The sequence below is a fragment of the Candoia aspera genome, chromosome 10 (genome assembly GCF_035149785.1).
Source record: "Candoia aspera isolate rCanAsp1 chromosome 10, rCanAsp1.hap2, whole genome shotgun sequence".
In the NCBI taxonomy this organism is placed as follows: domain Eukaryota; kingdom Metazoa; phylum Chordata; class Lepidosauria; order Squamata; family Boidae; genus Candoia; species Candoia aspera.
This window is the reverse complement of record NC_086162.1, coordinates 7806553-7820152: the sequence shown is the minus strand read 5'-3', so window position 1 is coordinate 7820152 and position 13600 is coordinate 7806553. Positions and strand designations below refer to the sequence as shown.

At 44.4% G+C, this 13600-nt stretch overlaps 1 protein-coding gene across 1 annotated transcript; it reads left to right on the top strand.

The window, feature by feature from the left end:
* Positions 1-4172: 4172 nt before the first annotated feature.
* LOC134503199 (platelet-activating factor receptor-like) lies at positions 4173-5952 on the top strand. Its single transcript, XM_063311881.1, has 2 exons — positions 4173-4300; positions 4660-5952. Exon 2 carries the CDS (start codon positions 4670-4672, stop codon positions 5681-5683), a length of 1014 nt encoding a protein of 337 aa, XP_063167951.1. The 5' UTR covers positions 4173-4300; positions 4660-4669; the 3' UTR covers positions 5684-5952.
* The last annotated feature ends 7648 nt before the right edge of the window (positions 5953-13600 follow it).

Here is a 13600-nt window from a genome sequence, read left to right as displayed (position 1 = left end):
CCTTTCAACTTCAGTTTGCAAACCCCAATATAGCGTTACTTTTCCATTTGTGTATTATTATTATTATTATTACTTACTGCTCTTCTTTCTGAAGAAGCTAAGAGTATACAGAAAACTGGACGAACCATTTATTTATTTATTTGTTTGCTATCCTGCCTTTATTATTTTTATAAATAACTCAAGGTGGTGAACATACCTAATATTCCTTCTTCCTCCTCCTATTTTCCCCACAACAACAACCCTGTGAGGTGGGTTGGGCTGAGAGGAAGGGACTGGCCCAAGGTCACCCTGCTGACTTTCAGGCCTAAGGCAGGACTAGAACTCACAGTCTCCTGGTTTCTAGCCCATTGCCTTAACCAATCAACCATATTCCCCAACCTTTGCCCTTCAGTGCCTGTGTTCATTGACTTAACCAGTTTTCTGTGTTGGTATAACCCATTAAACAATAAACTATCCAAATGGAACTTAGCCATGTTCTAAGAACTGCTGCTGCCAGGATTGTAACCAACTTGGTTGAAGATGGTGGGTGAACTCCGTCCATCCGAGATGCCTCTGTGTCTGCATCCCATCCCTTCTTTTCTTTGACCCCACTGAAGGAACACCCTTGAGGTCCTTTTTAAGACTTCCAAAGCTCATTGATTTCATCATTTCTAGCTCTCTTCCACTTCTGCATGATTCATGCACGTAACTTTGAAGTAGCTGTTTCCATAAGTCAGATTTCCACACATGTAACAGGCCAAGAGAACTGTTGACTCTCAGACTCTGCTTCTCCTCTGGTGGCCAAGACTGGATTTTACTTCTTTTACGTACAAAATAACAACTGTTCCCCACCTGCCTGTTTTATTCCTGTAGAACATCCCCCCAGCTGGTGCAAAAAATGACTCAGCCCTGATAAATAACCCCAGACATTTAGAGGGGGTTGTGATGTCTCATGTAGTTACTGGAAGCAGTAACTGAGTGAAGACGGGCTGCATTTGCTAGGTAAGAATCCAAAGTCCACAAATTCAGTCCTGTAAATGTTTCTGTCCTGCCTTGAAACTTGTTCCTGTGCAGCAAATCCACCAGCATTGCCAACTGTTTTCTTTGCCAATAACAGCAGAAGTTGAGGTTTGATTGGCTCTATCAGGAAATTTCCACCTTATTTTTTTGACATGCTGGGCGGAGATTAAATGCCAGAAAAGCGCAAGCGGTTTTAAAAGTTGGCAACCTTGGAAGAGGCTGTTAACTTGGTAACAACTAATTCAGTATGTTTTTCCTTTACGTTTTTTAAAGGATAAGTATATTGTACAAAACAAACAAATGGAGGATAAGTATATTGTGTGGAAGGAAGGGAGGAAGGGAGGGTGGGAGATAAAAGGTTGAAGAAGGTGGGTAAAAAGGTTGGTGTGTACCAATTTTTTTTGAAAAAAATACAGTTGTCTTAAGGATAGGTGAAGGTATGTTATGTACATAGATCTGAGAGAGGACAGGTGAGCATCCAATGACAAGTTGTCACACACCCCAACTTCTGTCAATTATCAAGGATTTTGGAACAGTTATTTAAAATATTTTACCCTCTTTTGCATGATTATAAAAAGAAAACAAATCAGCAGATAGGCATATGCATGAGGCTTATTATCTGGGCTTATACAACATACAGCCGAGTTACTGAATTAACCCATTTTTCTGGGTCTGCCTCATATGCTGTACTATCAACTAATCAAATTCTCTGGGATTATCCGACCCATAAGCCACAAAAACCTTATCTAAGTTTAACCCTAACTCAGGCCTGGCACGTTTGTTTGAATGCAACTGAATTCAGTGTGTGTGCATCCAGAACTTTTATGCTTTTATTCAAAGGCCTTTGAGTATGTGGGATATCTTACTCAGGATTGAATTTTACAAAATGCACATGCGCCAGGCCACATTACAAAACGGAATAAGTAGGAAAGACATTGTAGCATAAGGCAATTTGGGAGTTTTTTTAAATAAATAGTTGGCCATTTCTTTATTGCTGTTTGCTGAGGGTGCACTAAGGAAGATACCATTCTAGGACCAATGAATGTTTTAGGGCGCTAGCTGCGGTAAACACATGAGCTGTTAAAATTCATTTAGAAACAAGGCAGTTAAAGCTAGCACAGACTGGCCCGATTCTCACAACCTGCTTAATTACTGAATTAGCCCATTTTATAGATTCCACAATATACTGATGCATAAGATAACCAGACAAGCTGGGTTTGCACCAGATGCTAAGCCACCAGCAAAGAAACTCCGGTTAAGAGGAAGCAATCTTAGAATGTTGTGTGAATGCAACAGCTAGTTCTTTAATTGATGGGGTTAAGTGCTTTGTATGAACCCAGATGTATGGAGAAGAAATTTGGGAGATGTGGTAAACATGCCCCATGCTTGCCAGGAGCTGTGGTGGACCATTACTCCCTGGTTCATGATGAAGGGTGTTTTCAGAAGTGGGCAAAGAGAAAACCAATATGGACATCAGCCTGGTTTCACGTGATTTCATGCTTTTTAATCTTTTCCCACGAAACTCAAGGAACTGTATGGGACTGAGGAATCCATCAAGGGTTCTCACCAGAAAGATTGCAGTCTCTTACAAGTCAGCAGTTTGTATGGGCATCAAAGGGAGCATCCCTTCTCTTTTGGGACTGATATTGCAATCCATATGTAGTTAAAAAGGAGGGAATATTTATTATTCCTCAGCTTCATACCTCAATATCAATCAAGATATCAAAACCAATCCAGCATAAGATCAGCAGGAATGGGAAGTACTCTGCCACTGCCAAAAAATGAAAACCAATAAAAGGACATTATATAATAATAATAATAATAATGATACCCATGATTCAGCAATAGTTAATATTAAGCATAAATTTACATTTGACATCCTTTATATAAGATGTCAGGAAACCCCTTTCTTCCTCCCTACAAGATAATCACCTTTTCTTTGAGTTATTCCCCTGCCTATGGTATTCAGAAATTGACTGACACTGACTAGGGAGGTTCCATCTAGCTATGGCTAATTGCCATTGATTATTTCTTTTCATAAAGAACTTTAATAATTCCTTTTCAGAAGACTAATCCGCCACTGAGACTTATTATCGCATTCCATAAGTTAAATAATTAAATATTCCATCTATCTATCTATCATCCATCCATCCACCTACCCACCTACCTACTGTACCTACCTATCTATCGGAATATATACAGTTTTAAAGAGATGTGTGTGGGGTGGTGGTGGTGGTGAATACACATATTCTATGGGTCCAGTTAGTGCCTGATATGAAATGGCTTCAGCTTCCACAGCTCCTACTTGGTTGGTTTTACCTGAAAAAAATCGAGGACTGGATGTTTTCTCTCTTTGCATTTCTTTTGCTCAGCCAAGATCTCCAGGGGGAGAAGCAAGAGCAACCCCTGCCCACCCCCCAGGCTCAGCTGTGCTCTTCCTTGGCAGCAAGATGGGGATCTGAACAGGTGAACTGCGTCAGAGGGGGGAGGCATTCTGCCCACAGGCCCGCCATCCTTCTCCCCCCTCCTCCACAGAGCTAAGCCCCAGCAGCTGCTGACTGGAGCCAGGAGACTGTCCAAAGACAGGCAAAGGGGGCGTGGGGGGGCAGGGCTGCTGCCTGGGGCATCGCCTTGCAGCTCCTCCATCAGAAATGCCAGTGCAGCAAAACCGGGTGCAGGGTGTGGGGAGGTCTCTCTGAAAGGGAGCCGGGGAAAAGCTCTGGATGGTGAGTGGGGATTTTGTTTCTTTTTTCCATGGCATCTCCTTGCCGTCAGCTGGGGATGACTGGGGAGTGGGTGTGTGCCCGTGGGTCGTCCCACTGCAGATCTTCTGCACCTTGCCTCCCTGCTCCATTGCTTGCCCCTCTCTCGTTTGTCTGCTGGTCCAACCACTCAAAACGCCTCATTTCGCATCAGCTGCCTGCCTGATCAACTCTATCCTGGAATGTCCCTCTTCTTCCTCAACCTGCTTTCTCTTTTTAGCCAAGAAATGTCTAATTTGCCTTCTCTCTTCTACACCCTCCTCCACCAATCCATCTTGGCTGGCTGGCTGCCTGCCTCCAAACCTATTCTCCTACCAAGTGCCTAATCTGGTGTTTCTCAACCTTAACAATTTTAAGATGTGTGGACTCCAACTCCCAGAGTTCCTCAGCCAGCATGCTGCCTAAGGTTGAGAAACACTGGCCTAGTCCATCTGAATTCTGTATGTATGTATGTGTGCGTGTGTTTTCTAGGCTGAGGACCACATCTGGTCTTGATGTGCTACATCCCCCAAGTGGAAGAGAGCAGAAGATAAAAGCAGGTGAGCTCAGGACAAAAATTAATTTGGAGTTCCACTGAATTAATTAGGAACAATCTGTGCACTTCTGCAGATTTTACAAACCATCCAGGCTTTGAAATGCTTGGCATGCCAAAATGTCTTTGTTTTCAACAAGTAAGTCTATTCCAGTGTTTCTCAACCTTGGCAACTTTAAGATGTGTGGACTTCAGTCCACACATCTTAAAGTTGCCAAGGTTGAGAAACACCGATCTACTCTATCCACCCACTTCTAAGCCCCTCTGTCTTGAGCTGATGAATCTTTTTTTCTCCTCCTCCTCCTTTCTCTTCTCTCTGAGTTTGCTTTATTGTGGCCTGATCTTCTTTCCCTTCCCGTCTTTCAGCGGTGTTGGGATGAACAACTCCACAGTTGCGGGGCTGGCACATGTCCAGTGTCAGCTCAACGATCCTCTGCAGTTTGTCCTAGTGCCGGCCACCTACTGCCTGGTATTATGCGTGGGGTTGCCAGGCAATGTGGCAGCCTTGCTCGTTTTCCTTCAGAGTGGACGGGTCAGGAAAGCCATCCGCATCTATCTCCTCAACCTCACCTTGGCAGACATCTTCTTCAACCTCACCCTGCCGTTCTGGATCACCTACTACCTAGCTAAAGGACACTGGGGCCTGCCAGAAGTCTTCTGCCGCCTGGCTGGAGCCATTTACTATCTGGCCACCTACAGTGCCATGGCCTTCATGACCTTGATCAGCCTGAACCGATACTGTACGGTGGCAAAGCTAGAACTGGTTCTGAACCGGCCACAGGGGGCACTGATCAGCTGTGTGATGGCCTGGATTTTGTGCCTAGTCTGCGCCGTTCCCTCGTTGGCTAAGCGGCAAACCCACCAGGCAGAGTCCACAAGCTTGAAATGCTTTGAACATCACTCAGGCCAGAGAACGTATGCCTATGCTATGGTGGTGGTCTTCACTCTTTCTTTCTTGGTTGTGCTAGGGACCTACTTGTCTATCATGAGAACATTGTCCACTGCAGCTGGCACTTGTCAAGGTGGCCACCGGCGCAGAGCACGTGCCATGGTCCTGGGCATGCTCTTAGTGTTTGTGGTCTGTGTGGCACCTTATCACCTCTCCTTGGTTCCTTGGGTCACTGACCAGATGTCTGGTTTGGCCTGCAGCCCTCCATCATTCCTAGACAACCTCCACATGTTGAGTGTGGCTCTCCTGAGCCTGAACAGTTGCATTGACCCACTTATATATTGCTTCTCTATCAAGCGCTTCCGGACTGATTTGTGGACAATGGTGCGAAAGGCTGCCCGCTGCCGTCCCCTCCCTTCATCTCTGCCACCACCTCTGCCGACACCATCAGAAAACCGAGTTCCACCCAACGTTAGGTCTTCTTCCTTAACCTCGTTATAATTGGAAGGAGGCCACATCCATCCAACCAGATGAAATTGCCTCAAGGTTTATTTTGCACCTTCTGGACTCAGTGCTTTTGATTAGCAGATGCCTACAACAGAAAGACCTCCTTTGATTGGCTCCTGCTTTGACACACCACATTCTTTTGAGTTGAGGACCACGTGTGGGACTTGAGAAGTATGCCAGGGACAGTATGTGGAGGAGATAAATGGATGTAATAAAGCAGAAAGTAGGCATCTTTAGAATAAAACTGGGTGTGTTAAGATTCTTTTTGACACTCACCTTTCCTAAAGCCTTATCTACTTTGTATCATGAATGTATTTTTTCTCATCATCTCCCACTTTGTCTTAAAAGCTACTGTTGAAGTTGCTGCATTGAAGATGGAGCCATGGAGATAACTGTTTGCCTTGGTTAGTTGTCTTGTGGTTAGTGGGAACGCAGCCCCTTGAATCAGTTGAGGGCTAAATATATTGTGGGAAACTAGAAAATGGATGAATTCAGAAATCAATTAAGTATGTCGCATGAACATAGTGTAACTGGAGAAGCTCCCTTGGATTTCAGATTGAGGCATTTCCTAACTCTACTTGACACTGCTGAGGGCTGAACAAAGGTCCTTCCGCTCTGGCTGATGCCATTCAAGGTGATGGGAGTCAACATCTTGGGTCTTTTTTTTTAAAGGTTTGGAGGGGGGTTTAAGGAGCCAGATGTAGAGGCTAAAGGTCTTCATTTTGTCTCCTAAACTTCTCCAACCCATTAAAAGCCAGTTATTTGGGTCCTGCCCATTCTGGGGATGCTCTGATGGCTGCAAAAGTATGATGGGAGGACTTATGGAGCTCAGAGGCTATTGGTTGTTCAGTTCCATTCCTTTGCTGCAGTGTTTCTCAACCGTATCAACTTTAAGATATGTGGACTTCAACTCCCAGAATTCCCCAGCCAGTGTTGAGAAACACTGCTCTACAGTAATAGCATTTCTTGGAGAACTCTTTTTTGGTTTTTGCTTGTATTAGTTTCCAGGGGCCCTTGAACTGGATAATTCTAATGGCTATGTAACAAATAAGACAGCCAGTCTGGTGTAGTGGTGAAGGCACCAGGTTAGAAACTGGGAGACTGTGAGTTCTAGTCCTGCCTTGGGCATGAAGCCAGCTGGGTGACTGTGGGCCAGTCACTCTCTCTCAGCCCTAGGAAGAAGGCAATGGCCAACCACTTCTGAAATCTTGCCAAGAAAACTGCAGGGACTTGTCCAGGCAGTCTCCAGGAGTCAACACTGACTCACAGGCACACACACACACATGTAACAAATAAGACTCTGGAGCATTCCTCTCCCTGAAGAGGAAGAAAATAACTTGACATGAAAAACCATGGAAACCTTACTAATGTGAACTTCCACACTCAGTTTTGATTCTGCTGCTAAGAAAAACACTCAAGATGTCTGCCCTACCTTCAGGGGAATCAAACACTGGAAAACTCCGATAAGTGAGTCTTTGGCTTTGAGGATTCCCAGTCAACGTGGACAAAGCCATGATAGTTGGAAAACTCAAATACATCTAGAGGACTCTAAAGCTGTCTGAAACACAGCCTAAGTATGTAACATCCAATAAGCATTCATAGGTCCATATTGGTAGCTGTTTCTCCCAATTAAAAATCTAGTAAATGACTGTAATCAGTATCTGGCCTGGTTAGTTACTCAGACGGGAGATTCCAGGGCTGAAGTCTAGATCGAGTAGTAAAAAAAAAAAACCTCAAGAAGGCACTACCATACTAGGTAAAGGTAAAGGTTTCCCTTGACATTAAGTCCAGCCGTGTCTGACTCTAGGGGGCGGTGCTCATCTCCGTTTCAAAGCCGAAGAGCCGGCGTCTGTCCGTAGACACTTTCTCCGTGGTCATGTGGCCGGCATGACTAAATGGAACACCGTTACCTGCCTGCCGAAGCGGTACCTATTAATCTACTCACATTTGCATGTTTTTGAATTGCTAGGTTGGCAGGAGCTGGGACTAGCAACGGGAGTTCACCCCGTCATGCAGATTCGAACCGCTGACCTTCCGATCGGCAAGCTCAGCAGCTCAGCGGTTTAACCCGCAGCGCCACCACATCCCATCACTGCCATACTACTCCTGCCCTATTGTCAAGAAAAGTACATGGATGTTTCCATGAAGTCTTAAGGCTGAGCTTAGCTTAAAGGAGACCTACTTTTGACTGACCCTATACCAGTGTTTCTCAATCTTGGCAGTTTTAAGATGTGCGGACTTCTACTCCCAGAATTCCCCAGCCAGCCATGCTGGCTGGGGAATTCTGGGAGTTGAAGTCCGCACATCTTAAAACTGCCAAGATTGAGAAACCCTGCCCTATACGTTTAGTCTTTTTATAATGTCGTATGCATACCTATAGTAATGTATATTGGAATGCTATACTCTTACCAGAAAAATGCAGGATGTTACAAAATGAACCCCTTGCTTCTGATAGGGAGCAGAGTTTCTGATTCCATTTTTTGTTGGATCAGGGGAGAAAAAATGGTTGAGTGTTGCTGTTATCATCCACCGGAATGATCCTGTCTGATTACAGGGACAAGTCCCTGCAGTTTTCTTGGCCACATTTTTGGAAGTGGCTTGCCAGTAACTTCTTCCTACAGCTGAGAAGGCGTGACTAGCTCAAGGTCACCCAGCTGTCTTCCATGCCTAAGGCAAGATTAGAACTCGCCATCTCTCAACTTCTAATCCAGTGACTTGACCACTAGACCAAATTGGCTCTCAGGCCAATGTCATTCTCTGATTCAAATGGAGAGACATCCAAGAAAGATGATAAAAAGCAACGCCCAGGGATTTGTGAGGCTAGGACGAAAAACCTGAAGATATATATCATTTTGATGAAGAGTTTTAAGAGTGAAAAAGTTACATATTTGGGATAAGAAATGTATTGTCTGGATATTGGTGGGAACTTTGTCAGTGTTGAGAACAAGTTAACAAAAAATATTATCTGTAAGTTGAATTTATGGATCTGTATTGTGGGAAGCAAGAAATATTTTCCTAGATACACAGCTCAGTTGGTTATGATTGCATTCCATTTGAATGAACAATGGAAGGTAAAGTAAGTAACACTTTTTTCTCTTAAATTCTCTACTCCCTACAAATAGACAGGAATGGGCGGGAAGTAGATGTTGTTGTTTATTCGTTTAGTTGCTTCCGACTCTTCGTGACTTCATGGACCAGCCCATGCCAGAGCTTCCTGTCGGTCATCAACACCCCCAGCTCCCCCAGGGACGAGTCCGTCACCTCTAGAATATCATCCATCCACCTTGCCCTTGGTCGGCCCCTCTTCCTTTTGCCCTCCACTCTCCCCAGCATCAGCATCTTCTCCAGGGTGTCCTGTCTTCTCATTATGAGGCCAAAGTATTTCAGTTTTGCCTTTAATATCATTCCCTCAAGTGAGCAGTCTGGCTTTATTTCCTGGAGGATGGACTGGTTTGATCTTCTTGCAGTCCAAGGCACTAGATCTGGTGGTCATTTGATGTGAAGTGGCCCATTCCAGTCCATTTCAGTTCACTGATGCCCAAAATGTCTATCTTTAATCTTGACATCTCACCAATAACTACATCCAATTTGCCCTGGCTCATAGATCTTACATTCCAGGTTCCGATGGTGTGTTGATCCTTAGAACATCGGATTCGCCGTTCACCACCAGCACCGTCGGCCGCTAGCCGTCCTTTCGGCTTTGAGCTAGCTGCGTCATCACGTCTGGGGCTAGTTGAACTCATCCTCTGTTCCTCCCCAGTAGCATTTTGACCATCTTCCCACCTGGGGGTCTCATCTTCTGATGGTATACCGACATATCTCTTGTTGTACTGATCCATTTAGTTTTCATGGCAAGAATACTGGGGTGGGTTGCCATTACCTTCCCCAGGGATCGCATTTAGTCTGACCTCTCTGTCATGACCTTCCCATCTTGGGGGGCCCTTCATGGTTTAGCTCATGGCATCATTGAGGTGCTCAAGCTCCAGCACCACGACAAGGTAACGATCCTTTGCTGAAAAGGAAGTAGATAGGTGGTGGAATTTTGTAAGATCTGCAGCTGATCAGCAAGGTGTTTTGATTGTTGTAGAATGGAAATTAGTTGAAAGCTTTTTCCTCTGTTTCAGAATCTAACCAAATGGTATTTATAGACCACCCCTTAAGCTGTTAGGGAGATTCAGATGTTACATTATGTCATGCCCCCATGTACAGGACTTTGCATAACTTCTGACCCCCAGCTTGGGGGTGGGAACTGCTCTATTTACACACAATGTATATCCTTTGTGGGGTTTTCAGTTACGCTGAGCACCAGGAGGCAGTATGAGCTGTTTTTGTCTCTTGAGGTCCATGTTTTCAGCTTCTGGTAGAGAGTTTGACCCCAATCAAATAACATCTGGTTACCTACGTCTAAACAGTCACAGATAGGACAAAGCCAGTCTGGGCTGCTGGTGGTCAACATAACTGAATATAGTCATCTAAAGGGCAAGGGTCCTTTTCTGAGTATTAGAGTGCTGATAAAGCTGTGTGAAGCGAAGGGGAGTGAAGGCTTATATGAAATAATCAGTGACCTTAGTTTTGAGCTGAGAGCAAATTCTTGGATTGCGGGTTCTGCTTGTGAATATTTTGTCTGCATGACAGGATTTCATGCCTGGGTTATGGCAGGTGGGGCAGGAGATTGTAGAAAAAAAAAATACCGAAGTAGATTCCACATGTCTGAAGGCTGTTCATTCTTAAGTAAAGGTTCTATGAAACTGGAGCCTTGCTCAGATTAGAATTGGCTCGCCAAAATATTGTGGAAGGGATTTGGCAAAAAGCATCTAGTGGGGCGTAAAGGCAATGTCTGACAATGGTTTTCTATGGTAACTTTACATATTAAACCAGTGTTTCTCAACCTTGGCAACTTTAAGATGTGTGGACATGCATCTTAAAGTTGCCAAGGCTGAGAAACACTGCATTAAACTAAGCCTTGGTTTGTACAACTGTGGACTGTTGACTATAGGGATTTTTCATGCTAACTTACAACAGTTAGTTGAATGCAAATCTATGGAGAAAATTTTGTCTTATCACTGCCTTCAGAAGCCCTAATCTTGTAAGGAGCAAAGCTCAAGTGCCCGCCTTTGCCTTCAAAATAGTTTTTGATGGTGCCTTTGCCAAACCAATGGCCAATCCCTGCAGAGGAGAACACAGTTTAAAAAAATCAAAGGTGAGACTTCAGACTTGACCAAGCTCTTCCAAGCAATGCTCTGGGTCTGGAATATTCAAAGAGTATTTTTTAATTATGTTCATTATTGGAATTATTATTATTATTATTATTATTATTACAGCTAAAGTCATTACAATAAAAATGGAACCACATGGCACAATTACTGTACAGTAGTTTATTTGCCTTACAAGTAGAAGGCCTTCTTTCAGGCACATCACTAAGAACTAAGATATGGACTGAGATCTAGCTTGAGGGATGACCAGGTCTTGGTTTCCTGGCCATCATGGTAGAGGAGATAGAATGGGCCAAGATCCCTTTGTGCCTTTAGCTGCTGGCAGATCTCAAATTTAGAGGACCTGCTTCCTGGGAAAAGTTCCTGAGATGTACCTATTTTTAACAAGTTGCTAAGATGTGAGGTTGTGCTAAAGTCTTTCCACAGTAGGACATGTTTGACCTCAAGGATGAGAAGATCTGGACACATCCAACTGGGCAGTTCTGTGTGGAGACCATGGAAAGGATGATTTGTAAGGTTTATTTCAACAGCAAGAAAACTACTTCATCTACCCATAGTACCTAACCCAGTTTGGTATATCTGGAATGGAAGAGAGCTCAGATAACCTCCAACTGTCTTGTTTGCAAAATGATTTTGCCCTCTCCGAACAACTGGGTCAAGAATACATCTCCAGGTGGACAAGCAACTCCAATATTTAGCTTTCTCCAGAACTTTATTCAAACATTGGTTCAAAACAGTAAAGTTCAGAAAAACTTTTGGAGAAATTTTATTTTAAGGGTGGTTTTAAGCTTCTAAAGACTTACCTGATTTCTTTTTAAGAAAAATGAATGGTGGAAATTTTCCGTGTATTTAAAAAGTGAAAACTGCAGAGAATCTGGGCCAGACCTGTTGATGTGTTCAAATTCAGTATCATCGTTGACATCATAATTATGGAATAATACTATTAGAGCTTGTTTTTATCGTAGACCCGCCCAATATTCTTTTGATAAGCTAGGAGTGGATGTCTAGACAGAAGGAGATACCATTGAATTTAGTGGAGCCTGATCATTTTAGCATCAATCAGAAATAAATCCTATGGATTCCTATGGTATAGGAAAATCTCATCATAGAGAGATTTCTTGACAAACATCACCAGCCTGCACCTTCCAAGTGTGTGGGGACTGAACCCGGCCATGCTGAATGGGAATTTGGGAGTTGCAAGCCCAAGATATCTGGGCCCCGAGATACCTAGGTTAGAAAGAACCTTGCTGTTACGAATCAGAGGTGGGCAATATGTTGGTGGCCGTGGATCACAAGCCACATTTTGACGAGTGTCATGAGGAGCAAGGCAGCAGTGCAAAATGGCAAGAGCTGTGTCATGAGGGTGACGGAGGCAGGGATATTTTTCCCACCCCCAGATTTTGGGCAGGTGAGTTAGAGGAGTTTCTTTGTTCTTTTAAGCAGTGTGCTACCTAATTTGAGGTCATCACCCCAGTGTGTTTCCCAACCCAAAATAATGGTCAGTGTTTCTAAGGATTTTCAGCAATCATTTTCAGAGAGATGGATCTGGACAGCCCCCCTGAAGGCTGCAAGTTGCCCCCATGATGTAAACACCACCCCCCTTTAGGAAAGCAGAGGAGCAAGCAAGCAATTCTCCAGAAAGCAAGCAAGCAAGCAAGCAAGCAAGAGGCCCACTGTTTGAGCAGATGTTTCGGCTACATGGCAGGTGTCTTTCTAAGAGGTGGGGATTGAGTGTTTCTAAAACTGTATATTGACATTCTGGGCTGAAGGGTGAATTGTAAATATTTTTTAAACATCATCATCATCATCATCATCATCATCATCATCATCATCATCATCACCATCATTTCTACAATGTTAGAGATGAAAACCAGACCAAATAACCCAAGCAGGGATAGCTTTTGTGCTTGCGGGTCACCTGGAATTCTTCCTTAGGGAAAGAACCTGCAGAGGAAGGCTGGTAGCTCTGGAACAGGCTGAGATGTGACTTGTGCTCTGAAAAATGCTGAAGAGCGCCTCGCTTACCCGTGTGATTTCCCAGCATTCCTCAGGTAGGAAGTCCTTGACAGTCCAGCCATTGCCCCAACCAGGCATTGCATTTTCAGGAGGTGGCCAGTCCTTGTTCCTTAACGGGGCCTGTGCCTTGCTTGAAAATGTCTGTCCGTTGGGTGCTTTCCTTGGAATATTTCTCACAGAGACTGAGCTTCTTCCAACTCAAGAGGTGGATGGGATTAAAAAAAACAGCCCCCCCCCCTGTTTGGAAAGATTTTTCACAGTGCACAGGGGCTCTCTGGTTGGAAGCCTCCAAAGACAGCACTTGACTCACTCTCTGCAGATGCTGGATGGCCCCCTATCCCTGCTTCCTCTGCAGGTGACAGAAAGTTGGCCAAATACTTTGCCCATGGCTCTATGGGTGGGATAGGGGAGTGGCTTGGGAGACTGAGCAGAAAGAGAAAGGAGATGAAAACTTGCAGGACTGGTAGAAGGAACCTGGCCTGGAGATACAAAGTATCCTTTGGCCTGGGTGACCTCCAGGGGTGATGGACTGCTTTTTCATCAACCCTGTGCAGACTGGCCATTGGAGTGATGGGAATGGTCACTATCTCAAGTGGAGGGCACCAGACTAGCTGTGGCTGTCCTCCAGAAGGTCTATCCACCATTCTCAACCCATTGGATAGTTCTTCCACCCTCTCCACAA

Excerpts from the sequence above, each read along its gene's own strand:
- LOC134503199 (XM_063311881.1), top strand. The coding sequence starts at position 4,670 with ATGAACAACTCCACAGTTGCGGGGCTGGCACATGTCCAGTGTCAGCTC.